The 25,103-nt window shown below is 33.1% G+C and overlaps 5 protein-coding genes across 11 annotated transcripts in view; all 5 read right to left on the bottom strand.

The window, feature by feature from the left end:
• The window catches only part of LOC132914458 (low-density lipoprotein receptor-related protein 2), a 38,839-nt gene extending 27,504 nt beyond the window's left edge, over positions 1 to 11,335 (bottom strand). The window contains exon 1 of the mRNA XM_060973583.1: positions 10,693 to 11,335. Within this exon, the coding sequence (XP_060829566.1) occupies positions 10,693 to 10,855 (163 nt within the window). The 5' untranslated portion in view covers positions 10,856 to 11,335. The remainder of the gene's footprint in view (positions 1 to 10,692) is intronic.
• LOC132914490 (large ribosomal subunit protein eL37) overlaps positions 1 to 25,103 on the bottom strand; it is a 67,319-nt gene that overhangs the window by 33,705 nt on the left and 8,511 nt on the right. The gene's annotated exons all lie outside the window — the stretch shown is intronic.
• On the bottom strand, positions 13,946 to 19,915 carry LOC132914463 (putative uncharacterized protein DDB_G0282499). 3 transcript variants are annotated; one of them, XM_060973598.1, is made up of 8 exons: positions 19,736 to 19,912; positions 19,180 to 19,296; positions 17,810 to 19,053; positions 17,532 to 17,744; positions 17,321 to 17,476; positions 17,022 to 17,082; positions 16,679 to 16,807; positions 13,946 to 16,540 (listed from the first exon to the last, which is right to left on the bottom strand). In XM_060973598.1, exons 2-8 carry the CDS (start codon positions 19,280 to 19,282, stop codon positions 15,951 to 15,953), a joined length of 2,496 nt encoding a protein of 831 aa, XP_060829581.1. In that variant the 5' UTR covers positions 19,283 to 19,296; positions 19,736 to 19,912; the 3' UTR covers positions 13,946 to 15,950. The 3 variants fall into 3 exon arrangements, with proteins under 3 accessions (XP_060829581.1, XP_060829582.1, XP_060829583.1); XM_060973599.1 differs by having other exon boundaries at positions 17,321 to 17,467; positions 19,736 to 19,909; XM_060973600.1 differs by lacking the exon at positions 16,679 to 16,807 and having other exon boundaries at positions 19,736 to 19,915.
• On the bottom strand, positions 19,979 to 23,468 carry LOC132914464 (zinc finger protein 678-like). Of its 2 annotated transcripts, XM_060973602.1 has the most exons (7): positions 23,351 to 23,468; positions 22,573 to 22,871; positions 21,737 to 22,368; positions 21,380 to 21,673; positions 20,764 to 21,324; positions 20,268 to 20,703; positions 19,979 to 20,063 (listed from the first exon to the last, which is right to left on the bottom strand). In XM_060973602.1, the coding sequence occupies exons 2-6, from the start codon at positions 22,840 to 22,842 to the stop codon at positions 20,268 to 20,270; spliced, it is 2,193 nt and encodes a 730-aa protein (XP_060829585.1). In that variant the 5' UTR covers positions 22,843 to 22,871; positions 23,351 to 23,468; the 3' UTR covers positions 19,979 to 20,063. The 2 variants fall into 2 exon arrangements, with proteins under 2 accessions (XP_060829585.1, XP_060829584.1); XM_060973601.1 differs by lacking the exon at positions 19,979 to 20,063 and having other exon boundaries at positions 20,152 to 20,703.
• LOC132914475 (spindle and kinetochore-associated protein 1-like) lies at positions 23,128 to 25,079 on the bottom strand. Of its 4 annotated transcripts, XM_060973620.1 has the most exons (6): positions 24,911 to 25,079; positions 24,734 to 24,842; positions 24,542 to 24,663; positions 24,009 to 24,465; positions 23,803 to 23,960; positions 23,128 to 23,503 (listed from the first exon to the last, which is right to left on the bottom strand). In XM_060973620.1, exons 2-6 carry the CDS (start codon positions 24,819 to 24,821, stop codon positions 23,291 to 23,293), a joined length of 1,038 nt encoding a protein of 345 aa, XP_060829603.1. In that variant the 5' UTR covers positions 24,822 to 24,842; positions 24,911 to 25,079; the 3' UTR covers positions 23,128 to 23,290. The 4 variants fall into 4 exon arrangements, with proteins under 4 accessions (XP_060829603.1, XP_060829604.1, XP_060829605.1 ...); XM_060973621.1 differs by having other exon boundaries at positions 23,133 to 23,503; positions 23,803 to 23,942; positions 24,734 to 25,071; XM_060973622.1 differs by lacking the exon at positions 23,128 to 23,503 and having other exon boundaries at positions 23,630 to 23,960; positions 24,734 to 25,069.

Raw genomic sequence — 25,103 nt, 5'->3', positions numbered from 1 at the left:
TTCAACCTTGTATTTACTTACTTATCGCGCGCATAATATATATATAGCATGCACTAATTACCGATTTATCATTTAGCTTAGCTTTAATTGATCGGTTACTCGTTCAGATAAGAATGCATTTACTGTAATTGAACGTTCTGCTTAATTACCGTATGTCCATAAATATCGAAGTATGTAAGTATTATCATTCCAAGTAACGTAGCTATGTAAAAAAAACATCGATCATAGGTGTAGAATACAAGTTTTCTTTTAATTTATCGTTCCGGCGGAAATTATGTTTCGAAATGGGCGCGCGATGCGCGGCCGATAATCAATAATCGACTGTACGCGCACATAGCCTGAATTTTTAAATGCCGTCTATTCGAAAACGCGTTGTCGACGAAAAAACTTCGTTCCACAAATTCGTCTCGCTATTTCACGTGGGATCATCTGTGCAGTGGTTTCAATTATATACCATGACGAGTTTCTTATAAGACACAAAAACATCGTCGGAGATCGTCTTACGAGAGTTAACCTCTCTCACCGGTTTCCGAAAGACCGGCAATCGCGAGGCCGATATCGCAACACGCGAACCGTGCACCAGGGACATAGAAACAAAGAAACAAAGACGGAGAGAAAGAGAAGGAAAGGAAGGAAGGTGTAGAGAAGGCAAAAGGAGAACGTAGAATCGGGGAGGCATGGTCCCGCTATCCGGTCGGCCGCTAGGCCGAGGTCAATGAACCTCGATCCGCCTACCGACTTTACCTGCCAGCCTCAAACCTGCCAACCTGGCTTGGCTCCGTAGGTATCAGCCAGGATATTTCGCCTACGACAGCTTCGCTACGAAACATTTCCTGCGCGAGTTGCCACGAAATCGCCGCGAGACAGTCCTCCATAACGAGACTTCATTGCATCTAAATTATATCTCAATATTATACACAAATAGGTTAGATTAATTCATATAAAACTTCAATGCTCGGAATTTTGAATTTGATGAGGCAGCATCGTCAATTTTGTACTCTAATCAATTGTTAGATAATGTTATTGAGAATAAAGATACTTGATATGACATTCGTGTTCATAAATTGTATTAATTAACATTATTATTGGATCATAAGTTTTATAATAAAAATATCAAAATTTTGTCATTGTTTTAAATTTGGAAAGAATACCACTGACAGATGAAGCGGGTTGAAAGCAAATTTTTAATGTACAGGTTATTTTAAAAGAAACTATACACAGAGAGATTAATAATGATAACTACATTAAAAATGGTTGGATTTTAGAAATGACAATATTTATAAATTAGAATTAATTGAAATAATTCATTGAGAAAGTACATTGAATCATGTGGATTCTACTTTGATGAGATATATAGGTTTCATTTGAAAAACATTTCATATGGACCTCCATTTTTGAGAAAGTTATACTTGAGAGGTTATTGGCTTCCGTAAATTTACGTGTTTTCAATTAAACAACTCCTAAAATGTAAAAATCTTCGAAAAAGTGACTTTGGAGTAGAATCAATTTTTTATGGGTACGGAGATACTAAACAACACCATTTCACTGAATAATTTTCTCGAACTCTTAGTTTTTATCCAGAGTGGAGAGTAATTCGCAATGGCACACTTTGCACGGCCGAGAGCATAGCCATATACCGATTTAAACGTTTTATTCTTGATAAAAATACGAAATTTAAACAGAATCGACTTTTTCGTAATAAACTATAATTGCGATCTTTATAAATTCTCTCGAAAATGTTAAACTTGGTCCGCTTTAATACGAAGAACCTGTCACAAGTTCACACAGTCCATCGACCGTGAATTGGAAAGGCTCGAAAAAATAAGTTAAAGCAAATATAATCGTTATGACTTCGCACATGCCATATACACATACACATCTATACTACTAGTAGCAACGTCTATGCACTAAATATAATGCACGTTCAAAATAGAGAAGCATGCAACGCCACAGTTAAATTTCGCGCCCACTTTTACCAATTATCATTTACAATTTTACAATTCTCTATATAATATGCTCTTATTCTGTACGAAGTATTAATTTCCCTAATAAAAGTCCCTAGAGAAATAGGGCAGTGGTATTTAAAAATTATTCTCTGAGAAATTTAGATAGAAAAAATAAATATGGAAAATACAAACAATTATGAATATGTAAAATATATGATATTACCAACACACATGTACAGTATCTAAAATAAATATTCCCTATATATGTTATATTTTTATTATCTACATATTTTATGTATCCATAATTTCCTATATTCCTTATACCTAATGCTTTTGTCTAACTATAAAGAAGTCAAGCTTTCAAAAGAATAATTTTTAAATGCAATTATCCTGTTTACCTAGAGATTCCCAATCTGAATTTTTGATTAAATTTTTTATAAAAAGTAATATTTGTATATTTATGTATGTAAATATGTGTAAAACTTGATTAATGACTCAGACGAATATTATTAAAACCTAGATTCATATAATGCTCACTGTTACGATTATTATTAACCGGCTATCGACAGTTACCGATACTTTATGACTATGGCTGGTAGTAACGGCTTTACGACATAGAAGTTGTATGCATATAATTTAAGTATATATCGAAGAATGAACTGATTCTAGTAGCTTCAAACATCTATTCAATCAAGCAGTCGTTTATATGTGACACGACTTATACGTGAAACGTAATAACTGAAGGTTATTAAAAATAAAACAGAAGAAGGAAGTATCACAAAAATATTTTCACTAATCTAAATGTACTAGCGTCCTAACTTAGACGCGCTTCGTTTTTTTCTTTGAGGTCAAAGGAAACGATGTTTCCTGAATACACAAGAGGATAGCGGTACATCGATGGAAAATCATTAAATTCACGATCGCTGAAGAACCTCGACTAAATTATTTGATTAGAAAATCTCAGTTAATTTTTCAGCAAAAAAGAGGTATCTAGAACAAAAAGCACTAGTTTGGTCTGATTCTAAAAAAGAAATTGTTTGAAAGGCTAATTAAAGATTTCTATTGGTCTAATTAAACATAATTTAAATAAGAGTATTTTACATTAATGAAGGATGTTTCTTAGCCAGTGATTTATTAACTGGTATTGCGTGCTATTCGTATTTTATTGTTATCCAGGCTGGTAGATGCTCGTGCACGATGCGCGTGCAGTTATTAGCACGAGAAAAAGAAGTAGCACGAATCAGTGGGTCGATGAAACCCAAGCACCTTGCACTCGAGAGTTGTCTGAGTTTGTAAGCTCTAATTCCTTCTTTCTTCTTCCAAAGAAGGAGAAAGTTCCTCCTCTGTTGTAGATACATACCTCACTTTAATCTTAATCTTCGTACGATAGTATATGAATGAAGAAAAATGTATTTAATTTTGATAATTATTTTCATTATGAAAACAGAATTAAACGCATCGCGTTTCATCTATTATATTTTTAACGAAACTGAAGTCAAATGCATCGTGTCTCATCTATTACTTTTATAATGAAAATGATATTAAACGCATTGCGTTTCATCTGTTGGAAACGAGTTCGATTCTTGTTTGGAAATGCTTATTTGTCACAGTCATTACGTTACTGGAATACGATTGGTGCATTTTCTAGAAAGATAAAACGTACTTACGTATTTATTCTCTCTTAGTGATACAACGCAAAACCACTATATTAATAGACGCTTGTCTAATGCTTATCTAGTAAATAATATTGCATTGTAAAATTTCAATGTAATTGACGTAAACGAGAGAATCAGATTATGTTAAGTTCAATATGTCAAGATAATATGTATATCTGGTCATTAAAATTTTATATAAAAAAGTATTCCGTTGCCTAGAAATAAAAAATAAACTTTGTCAATAATAATCTTGATTAATAGTCGTGAGAAATACCAATTATAAACTCTATTTGGCGGTATTCTGATTACTGAAATTGAATAATGTACAATTTTTCACGAAGTTTATTATATATATTATTTATATATTTCGCGGTGTTCTAGTTACCAAAATTGGATACGAAAATACCAAAATTTTAATTAGATATATTATAGTCGCTAGTCTTCATCTTTTAAAGTATTATTAAAATTTCAATTGAAAAATCTGTTGGTCCAACTACCGTTAATTCGCTTCCCAGAACACGGAAAGTTATATACGTTCGTCTCGTGGTGCGTGTTGAAATACAATATGGCGATCATACAAAACGGAATCGAGTTACTCAGATACATGACTATACGGATCTTTTTTCATATTTTCAGATCTTTGGGTAGTTCACTGATCTTCTGGAATACAAAACACAATCCCATACATACATCACATTTCTTTATAATTGGAATTTAATTTCAAAAGCCATAAGAGAAAGTTTTAATTAAACTAATGATTTAACCTATAGAAATATATTAGACAAGTGTACGATTAAGACCTTCTAATGTAGTGATACACTTTTCACTGATCTTTAAATTCAATTATCTGGCTACAAAGGTTTTCAACTGACCTCAGTCGATTTATCATTTATCATTTATTCGAAATTGACGTTTAACCTCTCAAGGCCGGGGCATTTAAATCCACGATTCGCACCAACGTGTTATCGGTTCCGGTAGGCGCGGTAGATCTACATATGCATGTAGACTGATACTTTTTTTACTCATTTACAGAAACAACAGAGAAGGTTGTCTTAGAAGAAATCTAATGAACCGAACGAATATTATACCAATTTACAAGTTCGTACTTCATCTTATCGTTTACCATAAATAAAAATAAGTATAAAAGTAAAAAAAATGTAGGTCTCAATGAAGTTTCGTTAAATACAGCTTGTTTACACAAATATTAATTACAATTTTTTACTAAATAATGTATGTATTATAATATGATAAATAAAACTTAAATATATAATATTAGTACTAGTCCGATTAAAGTTCATTGATACTTCCACTATCTATCCACTTATATTTTGTCCTTGACTCTACATAGAATATTTCTACAGGGTTCTTATGCATATGGAACCTTGTACTTAATTAAACTAGGATTCCATTGGTTCAGTAACTTTTCAGTCCAGTGATTCAATCCAGCACTGAATTGTAACAAGAATAACGTAGACAGTATTTTCATTTCAGTAAAGTACCGTCATTCCAGTGAACAATCCAGTTCAACGACTGTATTGAAAGTTTTCAATCCACTGTTCATCCCCAGCATTACTGGAAACATATAGACGGTCTAATCCAATACTGGCTGAAGCGTAATAATGTATCTAATCTCTAACACTTCAAGAATGTAAACATCGATCGATTTCTAGTCAATCAACTGAAATATAATCGTTTGATCCAGCAACTGGACTAATGTAAACCCAGCTTTATTATTGGTTAACAAATTTAATGAAAATAAAATAAAGATCTAGCAATAATGATAACTTTTTTTGCACATTCACAAAGTAGTTTAATTTACTGACAGTGAGGTATAATGACACCAAATGGAGACGGACCAAGATGGCGATCAATTACGAGATTTTAGAGTTTAACTCTGCTAAGAAGGAAAATTTTCGTGAAACGTTATAAAACAAAGCTTAGAAGAAGCTCAAGGTATGGGAATTCTCGAGAATTCGGAGCATTCTCCTTCGTCGTGTTTACTACGAGTTCGAAAAACCGGTTTTTCTCTCTCCACAAAACTTGGACCTGTGCGAATGGCGCATTAGATGCAGCGCGTCACGGTAGCCCTCGATCGTATCGATACTATCGATCGTTCAAGTGAGTACTTAATAAAATCTAATTAGATATAATCGATCCAAGGAAGGAAAGAAAAATCCAAAAAGGAAGAAAAACCTCACCGATAGACTAGTATTTCAAAATCTCGAGATCTTTCAGTTGTCATTTGAAATAAGCAATTACTAATTTATAACCTCAATTTGTCTGTTAAAATCATACAGCTATATTTTACGGTTTGGTGAACAAATTTCACGTGAAATCATCGAATAGAAACGGAGGAGCTTGTGTAGAACGAGCACGTCGTTCGGTTCTCAAAAAAATCACGATCGGTTTACACGCAAACTAAGGCTACAAGTGGAACCGGTTTCGTAAAGATTGCGTGGCCACACAGCATTCATCTGTGTTTATTTCGTTTGCGGCAACCATCATCGCACTGTGTTCGTTGCCTTCCGGACGGATTAGAGAATAAGAAAACGCATCGAAACGTCCAAGACAGTTTGGTGGATGACCCACTCCTCGTCTAACATTTCACGCATACAGTGGCTTAAGAAAGTATTCAAATGCTTTCCATAGAAAATCTTCATGCGTGACGACACTAGCGTCATATTACGAGTGTTACGTACTACATATTTATCTACTTGTCTTTGCTCATCTTTTCTCAAATATTCCATGTTATTGAATTTTAGAGACTAATTTGATCCTCCTATATTATTTAGGTCAATATCTTGTAACTCCATATACATACATACATTTATAAATTTTACCAATATAATCATGATGATCTTATCTCATTAGAACGCTAATGAAATTTCAAAATTTATTGTATAATACGGATGATATATTTATAACAAATTTTGCAAGTGCGCAAATTACTTTTGTGAGCAATTGTGAATTGCAAAACATGTTATTTCTCAGATGATAAGAATTTTAATATTCATAAGCAATGTTTGTTAAGAAAAATAAAACCGCATTACAAATATTTGCCTGTTTTACATCCGTTTGCATTTTCTTCGAGTTTCATGTGACCAGATGGTGTAACAACTTGTGCCAAATAACTGACATTTTTCGTTGACCAAGCATAAATATGTGTATGCGCTGTGCACATAAAAAATCTGTTTTGTATATCTCATAATAAAAATTTTCATAATTTTTAACGATTGAATTGTTCTGGTGCACTTTTATTAATCGCATCGTGCTTGGGCAGAAACAGGACCGGCAATACTGCTAAATTTAACTTCTGCTACCCGGAAAGGTCAACTTGTACATTTTACCTTTCACAGAAAACTACCTTCGAATCTCGAGGTCATTATTTATCTTCTTCCTTTTCCTCTCATATATATACAGGGTGCGCCGTTAGAATCCGGACAAAAGAAGTTTTGTGCAGAAAGTTGTTTATTTAAGTCAATACACAAAAACACATGAAAATGTTGTTATATCTCATTTAAAGGGTCCTTGCTGAGAACTTTTATTCTATGTAACCACCCTCTGCCTCTATGACCTGCTCTATTCTTGCTCTAAAGCGCGAGCACGCTGACTTCAACTGGTCGCGTTTAATTGTCGCGAATTCTGACTCGATAGCAGCTCGTAGGGAGTTGACGTTGGGGTGCCTGCATTTATTAGTTTGTCTCTCGATAACGCCCCACACGTAATAGTCCAATGGGTTTAGGTCGGGACTGTTAGGAGGCCAGAAATCTTTCGACCAAAACATGTCCACATTGTCAGAGAGCCAATTTTGAACAAGATGACTTGTGTGAGCAGGTGCGCCATCTTGTTGAAATAAATACGGCCTTCCAGAAGCCGTAATTTCCATCCACGGCTTTATTACTGTCTTCAGGACCTCCAAATAAACCTCCTTTGTGATTCTTTCGCCTTTTTGGAAGAAGTGCGGAGGCATGACGTCGCCCTCACTTGAGACAACGCTCAAAACGTGAACACTTGCTGGAAATTTTGGCGTATCTCTTAGCAATGTCGTATACCGTCGATCTTGGGTAGCTAAAGAATTTTATAATTTCGACCGGCGTTCTCCCGGCGCGAAGACTTTCTATAATCGCCGCTCTTCTATCGTATTCCGGGTTTTGCTTAACGAGTTCTGTCATTTTGAGGTTATAGAAGACTTATTGACATATTTAACTAACTTCAGAGTCAATCAGCACAAACATCTGAATTCTAATATGGTGGGAACTACAAATTGAATTCTGTCCGAATTCTAACGGCGCACCCTGTATATATCATTCCATATCCGCGCGCAATAAAACTCGCAAAGTTCTTGTTTTTGTATCCAAAATACAAACGCTTTTTTTTCTGCTTCCTCGTAAAGCAGCGTCTTAATTTGATCATAAATTCGCTCTAGATATAAAAAAACTTATCCAAAGTTAGTCCAAATATCTTCTTTCATTTGTACAATAAAATTTACAAGTTTAGGTTATGTGACAAAACATGAATTCGAATATCCTTAATTTGCCTATCCCTTAAATTTCAATTCTGATTTATATAGTTTGTCGAACTGTAATTCAACAAGTGAAGATTTGAAAGAAAGTTCAATGGTTTCAGTGATTTCAAAATTCCAGTAACTTTTGGCGGTCTCTAAAGATTCTTTGCACTTTGCAAATTCTTAGTCTTGTCTTTATAGTTCTGCGAATCATATTTAATAAGCGAAGATTCGATGGTTTCAATGATTTCGAAATTCCAGTGATTTTTCGCGGTTTAGGGATTAGAATCGCGTTACACTGAACAAAAGTGGCGGCAGCAACGGGGTTAACGGTAAATTCAACTCGATTCGTTAACTGCATTCTCATGCGAGGTGGGATTTTTAAAAAGTCGGACGCCCGAGGAAAAGCACATGCGATAAGTCGTACACCTAGCGGGGAGCAGAGAAAGCAGTGGCCGGAGATGCCTCGATGCAAAAACGACCGCAATCTCGACGGTATAGCATTTGTAACAGAACCAGAATTAGATCGAGAATGGCCACTCTAACCATTTCTAAAATTTCACGCCGCTGCAACCAACCAACTCCATTTAAAACCAGAAATTCAAAAATTATAAAAGAATATGAATATCATAAGATGAAAACAGGTTGTTTGAAATCTGAAAAACTTCTTTCTGTACAATTGTATTTAAGTAGATTCGTTATTTATTAATTAATTAATTAATCAAAGCAGAGACAATAAATAAATACACGTTTCTCGAAAATTAAAAGACATGTTTCGATATCGAGAGTAATAATGGCCTTGAAACGGGTCATAAAAGTAATTTTGAGGTCATCAGCGATCAGCGATTGCGTCATCCTATAATTTTTTTAGTATCCTCATTCACAGTAATCAGCTCTTTTCTCGCATTATCAACTGTTTGTCATCCTTCGGAATATTTTTCACACACATATGAAAAGAGAACGAGATTATTATTTTATTATTACTTAGTCCGTGCCTTTCAGCTTTGCACGAGCTTTTTCGGTTTTACATCTCGTTTACCTATCACCCTTTTTACATTCTATCAGTCTTATAGCGTTATCACCTTATTGCCTCCTCCCTTATATCTATCTAAACTCTTTTCCTTGTCTATCTCTCTTTTCTTATACATCTACCTGCCCTCTTATCCACTCTGTTATATTGCCTTTCATCATATATTCTGTCTCTAAAACTCTGGCAACTTTTGGGCTTTTGCCTCCTTGCTGTGCTTCCTTCTTGTCGTTCCTCCCCGTCTTGTATTGTCCATCTTTTCTCCATTATTGTTTTCAATTCTATTAGTCCTTCTGCAGTCTCGCTTAATATATTTTCTGTGTCCTTTGGTCCTCCCGTTATTTCATATTCTTCTACTACGTGTCTCGGATCTTCTTTTCTTTTACATAGCCTCTTTTTCTCTTTTCTCCCTCTTCTTTCCAGTATTCCCTTGCTTTGGTCTCGTTTCCACATCTGAATCTTGCTAATATTTTTCTGTCCTTCCACTTCATCCTCTAAGTATTTTGGTAACTCTTCTTTGGCGATTTTTCTATAATGTTTGTTATATTTGATGTATTTGTTTGTTGATATTCATGATATTTTTGTGCACGCAATTGTTACCATGTAACGTTCAATAAGATAAAAAAAGAAAAAATGAAAACAAGATCCATAAGAGCAAACAAAAATCATTTCATCAGGCTAAATTCAAGATTGAAATAAGCTGCTATTCAATAATCATTCTACTATTCTGAAAATATTGCAAAAACAAGAGAGATCCACGTAAAACTATGCATGGAAACTCGATAGCTGTCATCGAACGTTTTAACGGTTCCTTTCGAAGTCGCAAGGATTCATATCGAAAAACATCGATCTATGCGCGGTATGTATGCGCAGATGCTCGTGATCGCAAGCAGGTTGCTGTGCAATTTGGTATAAAAATTGAACGAATTTTACCCCTTGCTTTATAATATCAAATGACAATCACACATTTCAAATAACACACATATTAAATATCTATTATGAAATCTAGGATTTTGCTTTAATAACTAACCACCGTTATCTCAATCAATTTTTAAACAAATTTTCTTCTATATATGTAAGATAATCTTCGTAATTACACACAAAAATTAATGACTTTTACCAATTTTGATTATTTGACTTTACTCTGTTTGTTTTACAAAATAAAAATAAATTTTCAAAATATAACGTCGTTTCATTTTATTTCTCACTCGAATTTATTGGAATTGTCTACAAAGTTGACCAGATGAACCTAATCTGTGATGCTGAGACACTGCTATTATGTCATGAAACTGCGAGGCAAGAAATTAACATGTTCAATACGAAGTCGACACATATATCGATATCATCTTTTCTTAGATATTTCTCAACAATCTAACATGTGTTCTAGCCACTTTTTAAATAGAACTAACTAAAAAATATCTTTTCTGGTCATCATTTTGAAAAATAGTAATTGTAAAAATACTTTCCCACATTGAACGAATTGGGATACCATTGCGAGCAATTTTTTCCCTAGAAGTAAACAGTGTGAAGTAACCATCCAAGAAATGGAGATTCACTTACCCATCCTGAGGGCGGCAACCTGTGCGACACCGGCTAAGACTAAGATCAGCGGAAGCCCATCGAGGATCGACCACAGGTTCTTCGTCCCAAAAGTATTCCCGGAAGAATATTTACCACCGAAGAGGAGCGTGCGTGGCCGGCGTGGCCCCGCAGCCACTGCCATCGCACCGTCCTGCTCACCGCACACTTCTCACAATTTTTGTCTCCACTGTTCTGCCGGCACCAAGATTCTTACAATGTTACACCGTTCGACTCGAGTCGAAACTGTACTTTATTAAATACACTTTAAATCAGGAAATATACAAAACAATGTGAATAGTGAGAGAAGAACGTATTTTGTACGAGATAACGAAGAATGTTCCAAACGCAGAACTTGCGATAATTTTGTAAGTTCCTTTCTGAGGATTAAGAAACGTTGATTGTAAAATACACTTGTTAGCAGATGTTGCAGAAACTATCTGTTGCACGTGCGTGTTCTTCTCGAGACGAAAAGCAAATACAGTCCCTTGGTACAGGAAGGAAGACGAAGGAAAAGAAAAAAAAGAACGCGAAAAGAGCACGAGCTACTCTCGGATTCAGTTCATGGCTCCCACGCGCAACATCAACGCGGCCGCGGTCAGCAAACGACTAACTTCGAAGCGTGTACACGCGCCGATTACAGGGGCTCGAGACTGATGTCACCGCGCATGCGCGTGAAAGGGCTCTAAGGACCACGTGTGACAAATCCTCCACTAAGATAGGATTTAGCTAGCGAATACCTGTGAACGTTGTGACATGGATATTAAATACGACGTAAAAGGCGATCATTGGAAATAATCGATTAGCAGTCAACTTAAACGATCAATTTCCTCTAAACATACAGTGGAATGCAAAAAATATTCGTACACTTGCCACAGAAAACTTTGATGCTTATATTGTACGTGTTATACAAAACATTTTGAAATTTCCTTAACACTGTAACGAGGTAAGACTCCTATAATCATATTGACAAAATTTGAATCCAATCTGAAAATAGATATAAAAATTGTAAGATGAATAAAAATAGTCACCTTAAGCATGTAATAAACATAAAAAATGGTCTCACTAAGGCCTGTGATTTATTAATATTTTAAATAACTATTTGTTTAAATGCTTTTGTAACTTCTACAAAATATATGCTATCAAACATCTTACAACTTCCGTATACGTTTTCAGAATCATTTCAAATTTAAACAATATAATCATGATAGTTGAGTGTCATTACCGTTACAACGCTAATGAAATTTTTAAATGGTTCGTATAACACGTAATATGTTCATAAAAAGTATGAGAATACTTTCACAAGCCACTGTACCTAAAGATCATCTTTCTTAAACCGTACATCCTTCATACGTGTCGAAGGAGTAGAATTTTTTAAAAAATAACATTAATTATTTTAATATATTGCATTTCGTATAATATAAATTTTGTTGATAGCTTTACTGTGTTTCGCTTCTAAAATTCGTTTTCCTATCCTTTGAAAAGGAAGTTGCAGAGAACGAATGTAAACAGGATAGATTTACCTGACCTCAGGTAATTCCGTCCCTCAGACCTCCCTTAACTTCATTTACAGATCTTGACGGATCTCGGAAACCTGCATCCATTTTTTGAATTCTTTTGTACGGAAAAGCATTTATTGACCAAACAACCCAACCTGCCTACACTTTTCTACAATAACAAATTTTTGCAAGTAGTATTTAAATTTTCTAAATATTTTTATAATATTTTAAAGTCAGATTTTCCAATTGAAAGAAAATTACAAAAATTTGTAATATTCTTCTAATAAAATATTATTATTGTATAAATATTAGTCTTTGCCTAATATTCAATTTAAGGAAAAAGATTTAAGGGATGATAGAAGTGGAAAAGTATGCGATCAAATATCTCAGTATCTGCAAGTAAAAACGAGGATCAACTACGTAGCGGCGGAATTAATTGGGAGTGGCATGTGTTCGAGAGGGAAACCTGCAATTTGTCTTTATGTACACTGTTTGTGAATGAAATTGTATAGCGTGAACTCGTGCCACCCGTGCCCGGTGGTGCCGCTCGAGAGAACGACACGTTGCCGACTCCTGCGTTTTCTCGCAAACGCATTTATTAGTCAAAGCAAATACCACAAGACATGCCCGACCTTTTCTATTGTCCAGTCACATGGAAATACCACATCTCTCCACTTCCGCTTCATAGAATTACCGCACATCACTGGTTTTTTAATTCATCTCTTAATACATTTTAATCTTCATCGAAGACTTTAATATTCCTTAAAATTAATACATCTCGTGCTGTATTTTTATTAAATTTTTTTATACTATATTTTTATTAAATATTAAATATTTTATTCGTGCTAATTTTACATAAATTTGTCATCCAGGTGACCTACACAACATAAAATGTGATAGAATGCACGTTAACGTGACCGTAGCAAATTTTTAATTCAACCTTATTCGTGACTTTTACTCTGTCCAGAGTCTTAACCTAATTGTGGCAATATCCTGTTTAGATATTCTATATATAACTTCAAATTTATCTTCTTCATAAATTATGGCACCAGCCTCTTATAAAAAAATATTCCTGTCTGACCAATAATACACTACCAATTCTGACTGTTGCAACTAGTAGTGAGACCAAATCATTACTAGAGAAGTAATCAGTAATTTTGAGTACATCTTCTGTATTATATTTATTTTGTCACATTCTTCAGTATTTTCTTTTTGGACAATGTATGTTGCAAGTATTTGTTTAAGCTACTCTTTGCATGCGAGTTCATAAAAATTCATTCCTGCTAAGAGCACACATCTCTAGTTCGACGTATATGTTCTTTCACCTGTTATTTTGCTGTTCATTGGTTGCGCACCTTGCAGGCGCAACAGTGAGCCGCACAATAAAAGGTTTCTCTCTTCTTCTGGCGTTGACTCTCTTCCTTCATGTATACGGGCACACGAGTCGTGACCTTGTGGCATTTGGTACCTGTCCGTACCAGTCGGCGCACGACTACGCCTGACGTGTATAACGATGGACATGATTCCACTGGCAAATTAGTAATTTTCCTAAACTTTTCATAGAACAAAAAAAAAAAGAAAAGAATCTATTATATTCTATACTATATAGGTACCCCGTAAGCCATGAATGTGTGTATATCCACTTTAAAGTAACATGTGTGAGTACACATATTTATGTTAGCATCATTTTTAAACAGCAGTTAATAGAATATTTGGTATTGATTCAATACGACTAATAAAATAAAAATAAGAGTTTTTATTGACACAGTAGAAATAAGAGTAAAGTATTTCCATATTCTATGTGTAAGTTTTAAGACTAGTACCAATTCAATGACACAGGCTTTCCCTCTGATCTATCCTGTATGTAAGAGAACATTGGTTCTTGCGTAGAAGATTTTGAGCAACACTGAATGATTACAGAAGCGATTATTAAAAAACAAAAAATTATAAATATCACCATATCACCATTTTTTTATATATTAATTTAAAAACTTAACTGTGTACACAAAACATAAAACAAATGTAATTAGATAATAAATACTTGTGACAGAGTAATTATAATACCTATGATATAATATTAAAACACAATTAGATAAAATTAATGACGTTTTAACGTTTTAACGTTTTTACAATTAGAATATACCATTTGCTTAACACCTTGGACATTTTCTTTGATAATAGGATTATAAATAAAATATATAATATATCTATTATATAAATCGCCCATAATCGCCTCAATTCCTTTCAAATCTTCCACTCAAGATTAATCCTCTCCTTGTTAATAATAGAATACCTAGTTGGGCTTTAAATCATTATACTATAGTAAGAAGATTCAGTCTACGAAAAATAATAGTTATCAAATGTCAAAGGTATAAGCACTCCCTATTAAGTTTCTCACGAATACTTTTATATTCACCTACGATATCTTATTGTTATTATTTGTTAAGTCACTTTTGAACGCCAAATATGTTCATGACAATTCCCTCTGAACGTAGTATTGGTAGTAAGTCTTAACTCGAGTATCGAATATTCGATATCACTAACTATCTGTAACTGTGGTGCGGTCAGGTAGTACAAACTTCACTGAAATAACAATTGTTAATAGTTCGGTTAATTCTTCGTTCGTTATATTCACATATTATCCTCTTTTCACATGGATAAAGAATACGTATATTTTTAATATGCTTTGCAAAATAAAAATGCGTATATAAAGTATAATTTTTATGGAGGCATAATTGAATACAAAATTGAAAAATATTTTTTCTCAAAATAATAATTTTTTTCTTGATTAACTATGAAACTAACTTGTGACATCGTTGTATACCTCCATTAACAATTTCTGGCTGCACCACTAACTCACTCTTGCACCTGTTCACGGAACAGAGTCAGTACGTATAAAAGATTAAGTACATTCTGCTTACGAAGCAGTGCTATACAAGCACGTAAATAATTAATTAGCAACACATTATATCAACAAACTATACCATAATTAAAAAGCAAAGTTGGAAACAGAAATATGAATTATTTCTAATAAGAACTCCACCATATGTCAGTGCGAGAGTTCTTTTATTATCTAAAACAAATATGGTTAGAAATATCATAAATTTAAATTTAATCATACTATATGTATAATCATACTGTCTAATCATATTATACAAGCTACTTTAAAGTATACATATATTGGTCCACATCTGAGAGCAAAAAATAAAGAAGCAAGAAGAATAGTCGAGAGATATCCATACCTGAGTTAAAAGAAATAACGTAGAAAAACCGTGTATTACATACTATGAGTGATGTTTTCGTTACTAATACTCGGAAGTGTCTAGAGATCTGGAAATGATCACATCTTAAATGATAAAATATTATGACTCCATTTCGTGAACAAAGTAATAAGGTTGTACACCGCCATTTTATCATGCAAAAATGATAGAAAATCTGTATTGTGGAATAGCTCCTTTCTATGAACAGAAAATAAACATCCATCATCTCGCATATCCCATATCTCTTTTTTACCTTCCTAAATGAAGAATACAGAATACTTTATCAGTCAGTGCTTTTTTTTCTTCTTTTTTCGGGGGGGGAAATATAGGTTAGGATCAAAGGTCGGCCCAAGCGCGGGTTTGAAAGGTTAACGGAACGTCTTCTCTCCTTCGTTTCTATGTCTCATCAATTTGTCCACAGGACAGAGTGAGATCTATCGAATGTTCTGACCTTTCAAACTCGCGCTCAGACCGACGTTACTCAGCCAGGCATTTTACGACTTATAACACCCATTTCGCAGGCGAGCTGCTTGTGTTCCCGATCGAGCATTAGAGTTCTAGCGCTGAGGAACGAAAGATCCGGCAAACGATTCAATATCTTCGCTGTCTCTGGCTGAATCGGCATTAATCGACCGAATCTGTCCATTACTACGTGCTCGGATCCGGATCTCTTGGACATAGGCTTGCCACGGTAAACGTCCCCCGTCGTCGATTTCTCCGCTGATGAATACTGTTTGTCACTTGACGGAAACGATCTCTCAACCGATACAAATTGTCTTTCGCTCGTGTATTGTTTATCAATTGATAGAAACTGCTTTTCTATTGGTAGGCATTGTTTCTCCATTGGAATCCCTCTTTGAATACTTGTGCTTTTCTGTTTATGTCCTGAGTCGAGATCAGTTTTCCTCTTCCATTCTGGTGCACGTGGAACAGGCAAAGGTTCAATCATTTTCGAAGATTGTGAACGTTTCGTATTCTGTGACTTCGTGACATCATTCTCCAGAGAATCTATCGTCTCCACTTTTGACACTGAATTGCATCGTTCCCGATTTACATTTACTTCTGGGATATCTGTTGTTTTGTAAAAGATTTCACTTGAAAGCGCTGATTTTGGATATGGATGCGTATTACGATAGAGTAGAAGCATGCAGTAAAACAATCTAATGTGTCTGTGTGTTCTGGCTATACAAATACAAGCCTAAGACTTACGATGATTAATAGGATTCCTCGCACTACTTGGTCGACGATAGGATTCAGAATTGGTGGAGTTGTGGGATGTTAGTAGAGGATCGAAGGGACACAAAAAGTCCAGAGGTAGAAGAGCAGATAACCCACCACCTAGATTACACGATTTATCAAAGAATATTCCCAGTAATTAGCACACTTTATACAAAACATAATTGCAAATGCAAAGTGAATAAAGCAATTAAATATTTTTACACTAAAATGTGAGGTACTCCTTTATTAGTCTATTAAAGAATATCTGATATTGTGGTAGCAAAATAAAACTAATGAAATTGTAACATGAACATACATTGATCTGAATACTTACTAGCTTCTAAGGGATTAACAAGCCCAGAACTATTCCAATCAAATTGAGCAGCAGGTACTTCCTAATAAAATTATATCAATATTAATTATAATCAAATATACTGTGTGCAATATTATTAATTATTAATAGAATAATACTTAATAATCAAAAGAATTTCAGAAACTATTTAATAATAATTTTATGAAAACCTAATTGGAAGTTTAGTACTTCTGATTGTCATCAATAACAAGATTCCAAGAAATCTTAACTAGGAAAAAATATAATCGCTTATCCGAAGAGCATTGTATTTAAAAACTTACTTCTGAATTAGTTGAAGCTTGGGATTTGCTGATATTCGATAAAGCAACTGGTTGAGGATCAGTTGTGGCTTTGATTGGCTCTAACGGAGTAAAGCCAAGATTCGCAGCAAATCTTGGAACATTCGGGTTCCATCTCGGCCCGAATAACTGCGAGTTCTTAAATTTAATCTTCGATCGATTGTACCATTATATACAAGCAAATGTTACTCACGATATTACGAGAATCAATACCAAGAGAGTTTAACAATACATTGTTGCTGGAACTATTTGTCCATTGGTATGTCAAAGCATTCGTTTCCTCAACATTTTTAATACTCTGCCAGACTTCGTCCACCTCACTTATCAATGGCTGTATCTCAATCTCACATTGCTCAGAGTCCATTGAAAACATGGTAGTTATTATGTCCTCTATTTTGTTAGCAGCCTAAAGAAAATTTATGCAAGTTTCTAGTAGTTGATTCAAAGAAGATAAATATAAAAGAAACTCACGCTTTTATTTTCTATTCGACAAATTGACTCTTTTAGACTAATTTGCGACTGTTCTACTGAAGGCTGCTCGAATGCTGTTTCGAAATCATTGAAATCTCCAAAATCGTCTTCCTCGTTTTTTTTATCAGGTACATTTGTTTCATCCAGTTTCACGAATTGCGTATGCTCGGAGAAATTTGTAAAATCACCAAAATCGTCATCTTGAACTAGCATTTCAGCTTTCTTCTCTCTCGTTTCCGTGGAATAGTCAGGAAACTTTGGCTGAAGTGTGGCAATTGAAGTTTCCAACATAGAATCATACTTGAAGTCGCTAAATTCTTCGCTCGAACATTTGGAAATATCTGGCAGTGGTGTAGAGTAGTGGTTATCTTCAATCTCAGAAAACTGAAGATCTGTGACAATTTCATGTTCCATTTGATCTTTCAAAAAAGACTCCTTATTTGAGTTATTAATGCTCAACTCATTTTCGATAGGACTACAAAATACTGAATTTTTAACATTTACAAATTCCGAACCGTCGACTTCAAATGAAAAGTCATCTTCTTTAATAGATACATTTAGATTTTCTACAGACTTATCTTCTAATTTCGACTTTACAATGGTATCTTCTGAATCCAAATTCGAATCTTCTTTATTTTCTCCATTGAAGTCTTTGTTTAAACTGTTTACATTATCGCACGTGACTCCAGAGTCTTGAACTTTAAAGTAATCTGCTTTCGAAATATCTGTAGATGGATTGCTATTGGAAATCCAATTTTGTGAATCTTCGAACTGTTCATAATCGTAAAAAGCATCGTTTAATGACTGTACCGTGTCAGGAGCGGCGGTCGGATCTCCTAAATCTAGACTTAAAGGTTCTATATCTTCTAAATGATTAACTTCCCCCTCGTTTTCTTCAAAGCTATTGCTTTTGCTAGTTAAATTAACTTCATTAGAAACCCCTATCTCTACAATAATTTCTTTATTATTATTGTTCACGTTTCCCAAGTTCTTTTTACTATCATTTCCTATAATTTCATCCAACTTCTCAACTTCTGTCCCGAATTTAATATCATTTACAGTATCATTTATTTTCTCAAGTATTAAAAGGTCCTCTGTAATTGTCGGTTTTGGAGCAACATTTATTTGAGAATTTTCTGGAATTTCTGAAATACCATTTACTCTCGGTGAAGTATGTTGAGATGTTAAAGGTGTTTGGACTGGAGTTACCAGCTTATGTGGTGAATCTGATGATACAGATAATCCTAGAATATATGTTGATATATAATAGAAATATATATAACATTATATATTTATATTATACATTATATATATTATATATATTTATTTTATTATATATTATATATTTTTGTAAAAAATGTTGTAATTACCATCTATGCCTCCAGTAGTAAAATCTCCAAACTCATCTTCCTCAGAGTCCCCTAGATTGTCTAAAGGGGGAGGCGTAGAACTAACTAGCGGAGGAAATGCCATTCTTCATGGAACTTCTGGAAAATGATGTTTGTCTTCTTGTGATTGAAGAAGAGAACTATTATTATATAAACTTTTTGCTATTTATATAAAATATTTATGTCTATTTCTTAATACAATTCATCAAGTGAAATTCAATATTTCTTGCTCTACTTGTGCTATCAAAATGAAAACATTTACCGTCAACATTTTTTATAATTTTATTTGAAAAGTAATAAAAGTCCTATGAAAAATACAAAATTTTCATTTTCATTGTGATGATACGCATATGTCAAATTGAATTAGGTTAGGTACGTGTCATTAAAGATGACAGATAATATTGAATAAGGTAATTAGAAGGAGCATCGATTGAGTTTTAATTGATCGTTATATATCGTTTTATCATAGTATGTAGGTCGAAAACAAGATCGGTGAACGTTGTAATTGAAATTAAAAAGTGTTCGAACATAGACTTACAAAGAAGTGTCAGGTACGTGGAGCACCTTACGAAATGATTTTTATCTGTAGTTCGTCATCATTTCTATTGTAACGAAATCAAACCTCATACGTATGCAATCTTTATCAGTAACAATTGCACTTGTTATAGTCGTAAGGTTCAGTGGTACGAATCACGAGACATCGGTCGTATCACCTGTTCTATACGTGTTGCATCTGCGCACCTGTTCGCGCTTCTTATCGCGCCTAATTTTGAAGGAATACAAATTTAAATCACTTTACAATATCCATCATTCTTTTTCTTTCCTTTTACGATATTTCTTTCTTATCCATCCAATATTTATATAACCTTAAAAGAACAAAGATTCTTAAAAGTAATTGATATGCATAATTTATAATCTTTTTTTAAATATAATTTATAAAGCATTACCATCATAAAAATTTTATTTACATTTTATTAATCACAACTCAACGTTTGAAAATAATCCATTACAACAAAAGATTATCATAAAGTGTTTATATGAGAGTATTTAATAATTATATTTAGCTTAACCTATTTTGTGTCTTGTTTGGCAATATGTTGTGTTCGCCTGTGTTTTCTCATGTCTCCTTTTTGTCTGAAGCATCTTCCACAAACATCACATGCATGTGGTTTTTCACCAGTGTGAATCTTAATATGGTTGTTTAAAGCTTCTGTTCTGGTGAATGCTTTTTCACAATAGTGGCATTTGTATCTACGATCCCCTCTGTGTATTAGCCTATGTTGGTAGAAGACAGAACCAGTTAAGAAAGCTTTGTTGCAAACATCACATTTGAATGGTCTTTCCCTTGTATGTTTTTTCCTAGTGTGGTCTGCCAGATCTGGCTTTATTGTGAATCTCTGGTCACAATATTCACACGCATAGGGTTTTACACCCATGTGGAACCTTTTGTGGGTCCACATATGACTGGATTGAGTGTAGCTTTTACCACAGATATTGCAAACATATCTATATAAGAATAAAAAATCATAAAAATTATAAAATATTAATATAACTTAATATACGTACGGTCTTAATCCACTATGTCTTCTTTTATGAGCATTCAAAGAATTTGCAGTTGGTAAAAGACTACCACAAATATCACATGGGAATTTGGAGCATCTGTACTTTCCATGTTCTTGAAAATCTTCTATACTCACAAAAATACTTCCACAGAGTTCACAAATGAACTTCTCTTTGCTCTTCTCTGATCTTCTAGGCACAGGTTGGTGTCTCTTCTGCTTATGCTTATAAAGCAAAGATAGTTCCTTAACATCTCTGTCACAAATCTCACACAAAAATACTACCAACACTTTAAATATTCTTGGGTGCTCTTTCCAGTGAAGAACAGCCTCTGCGAAAGATTTGAATGTAGAGTTACAATGGTTACAAGAGTATGGTTTCTCAATAACATGAGATTCTCTGTGAGTTTTTAGATGATCCATATCTGCAAAGTGGCTGCTACAGAATTCACAATGGTACAATTTCAATACTTGCATCTCTTCTATAAGACTAATTTTTTCCTCATGTTTTTTGCAGTGTTCATCTGTGGAATCGCAACTTCCAAAGACTTCACCGCAACGAATACACCTATAAAAGATAATTTGTTGATTACTGAAAAATGATATGAAAACAAATATACTACCTCCAAATAGTTTGACTGTTTTCCAAAATGATACTGTGCCCAGCAATGTGTTTATTCAGTCTTGATTTCTGTGTGAAACTCTTTGAACATTCTGGACATTTGTATGGCTTTTCTGGAAGATGAGTTACCACATGGCGTTTCAAAGTGTACCCATCACAGAATCCCTTGGAACAAACTTCGCATACATGAGGTCTTGTTTTTCCATCTACACATACATGTTTTTTTAATCCTTCTTGATTTTCAAATAGTTTTCCACATTGTAAGCAGGATACTCTACCATCTTTACAATGATATCTGCAAATAAAATAAATGGATATATTACTTAAATTTTTCTATAATAATTTTTCTAGGTAATACCTCTTGTAGTGATAAAACAATTTTAATTCCTTCCCAAACGTAATTTTGCAAATTTCACAATACAATGCTTTTGCATCTTTATGAAAATGTTGATGAAACTGCAATCGTTCTTCAAACGTGAAAGTTGCAAAGCATATATCACACTTGTAAGGTTTAGAAGTACATTGTAAATTAGGTTTGCATTTATGCTCATCAAGAGTCTCTTTTGTATGATACAAATTCATACAAGCTCCGCATTTCAAATATTTCTGCTTGGTACCCAAACAGAACAAAGTTATAGATTCGTTTTCTGGTTCCTCATTTTGTTCAATATTAATTTCATTAGGAATTTGTTCCTCATCGCTACTCTCAAGAACAATATCGCTATCGTACAGTTCAACATCTTTTCTACTCTCTTTATTTTCTTCGTAAATTCTCATCCGTCCTTCGACACACAATGGACAAGAATCAATATTCTCCTGAGAATTTTCTTGAACATCATTTCTAGCATTATTGAAAGAATGGTTTTGCTTTAAAATTTCAAGCAGAGTTTCCTCAGCTCTGATACACTGAACATCAAATTCATTGCACCAAGTAATCTTTTCAACACATGTTGGACAAAGTTGTTTAGGGAGAGGATCAGTTTTCTTTACCTATGAAAAAGTTCATATTTAATGATTATATTTAAAAATTTAATTATTATAAAAAAATTCATATGCATAGCAACGAAAAAAATATAAATTCCTTCTGTTTCATTTATCTATAAGTAATCTTAATGTTTTCATTTTATTAATTATACATTTACATAAAATTAGTGTAATTTGTACTAAGGAGTAAAAAATTCAACAAATAATTACCTTAACACTTAAACATGTGTTTATTTTATGCAAAAGTTTCAAAGATTCACCAAATTCGGAATAGATGTAAATAGGATGTAAAGTTTCTCCAGCACATAAACGACATAAAGATTTCAATCGATTTTGTTTATCAGGATCTGGAGCTAATTCTAAAATTTCATTCGAGGAAAACGGTTCCTCCTGGGACCAAATAATTGATCCTTCGAATTCGTCAAAATCATCTTCGTGCTCGCTTAATGTGCTAATCGACTCCGTTCTTCCGCTGTTCATGTTTGAAGAAATCTACGAATTCTTTTTATCTAAAAATTTAACATTAATAATCGTTTATATTTTAAAGAAAAAAGATATTATACGATAAATAAAAAGTTACATAATCATGAATTTTCGCTCGAACTGTTTGATTCTTGAGAAATATCCTATATAGCAATAATAATTTTCACGTGCTTTCGTATTGAATGAAAAATATTTTATTATTTATAATCTTTTAAGTTTTAATATAATATTTATATTATTTAATATAATATTTGAAAAATTATTTTCATAATATTAATTATATATCTTTTTTCAATATATTAATCATTAAGTTGAGATTTTTTGAATATGCATTTTTTACAATTAAATTGTTAAATTGATGTGTAATTTCTTAGTTGAAATAAATTATTGTTATACGGTAAGGTTACTATTAAATAATACAAAAAAAAAAAAAAAAATGATAGTTTTAGACTATCTTATCTCCACAAGTGGAACGTACGATCGAAATTATTTCAGAGCAGATTACCTCGTTCCTTGGAAATGAAAAGGGAAGAATTCTTTCATGGCAAACTAAACTTGAGTCTTCGTTTCGTCGAAACAATTCGACAGGGAGTCTAATCTTTGTGAATTGAGTGTTTCTGGTAAACACGCTCCCAGGACGACCGAAACAAAAGCGAATCTTAAAAAATTTTCGTAGTTTAAGAACGTTAGAAGCTTATTTTTCATCATTTAATATCTCAGTTATAAATTTTTAATCAAATTAATTTGAGTAAAACCTTGATATTAAATTTTAAAGACAAAATAATTATAAGAAATGGGATAGTAGAAAATATATTTTACAATAGTATCAATTAATATAACTAATAGATGTACAATTGCTAAATTACATTTTTACTCTTTCTGTACAATAAAACATTCATTTATTACACAATGTCCTGATTTATTACTATAACTTAATTATTATTTTGGTAATATTACATATCGGACATCATTTTTTATCCTGTGCTCCCTTAATCTTTTGCAATGTCGTAGAACTATCATTAAATTTAATTTGAGTTTGTCTAATTTGGATTTCGTTTGTCTTTCATAATCTTCACCAGTGAAAAAGTATACATATTCTGAAACAAAATTTTTACCTTTAATAATAAAATATGTCCTTCAGTTATATAAAATAAAAAACTTACTATTATCATTACATATGTCCATTTCCTGTTTTTTATAATGTAAATAAAGATTCAAATCTCCTTGTTTTCTAGCATGAGCTTTCCCCAATGATAAAAACATATATTTTGCTTTTAATATTTGATTGATGGTATTTATAAAATTATTGACTGTTTCTAAAGATTGTCTCCCAATAATGTACTTTGGGATTTTACTGAACTCATCTGTGCCTATCAAAGATATCATAAGACAAACTTCAGGTTCGTTAAATAATACTTTTTTACAGTCTATCATTGGAGTCTCTTGTTTTTCTCTGTTGTCACTTATTACTGTATGTACTGGTGTGAATTCCTCTCCCGGCATGCTTTTTAATGATAAGGAATTTTGAGTTTCATAATAATCATAAATCAACTCAGATGGAATATTTTTTTTCATGTGATTGATTTTTTTATTCACAGCTTTGATATGCAACATTAATTCCTGGAATTTTTAGATTTTTAATTAAAACTTATTTAAACTCAAAATATGTAAAAATATAAAGAATTAAGAAACATACTCTACATTGATTATTCTGCTTCTTCATTTCATCCAATTTTTGCCTCATGATTTCTATATCATTACATTTCTGCGAGACTGCTGTACGCATTTTAAGAAGTTCTTCTTTCATTGCATCTTTGCCTGGACATAAAATTAAATATAAATATTGTAATATAAGATATTAAATTAAAGAACACAAATTTAACCTTACTTTTAACAAATATCGTTGCAATTTCAAGATCTTGTAATTTTTCACATTGTCTTTCCAAAATTTCTTCCAGTGTGTAAGAGGTTGACATTTTAATATATGTGCTTTGCAACTAGTAAATTGTTAAACAATTGTTTATGGAATAACTTAGGAAAATAGATATAATTTTTTAGGTATTACCTGTTATTACAAATAACGGTCACTTCTTCATCGCCGTTTATAAACTTCAAATTTAATTCAGCGTAGTTTACAAATGGCGCGCTTGTCGGCGTCGGTTTAAAAACTTAAGGTAACCCACAATTAGCCGTTTTTCTTTGTTAGTTGTAGGTCGCTTTAAAACTGTATTTGAAGCTTTAAATTAAGAAACTAATGC

This window comes from Bombus pascuorum, chromosome 15, assembly GCF_905332965.1.
Source record: "Bombus pascuorum chromosome 15, iyBomPasc1.1, whole genome shotgun sequence".
In the NCBI taxonomy this organism is placed as follows: domain Eukaryota; kingdom Metazoa; phylum Arthropoda; class Insecta; order Hymenoptera; family Apidae; genus Bombus; species Bombus pascuorum.
This window is presented reverse-complemented; position numbering and strand designations above follow the sequence as displayed.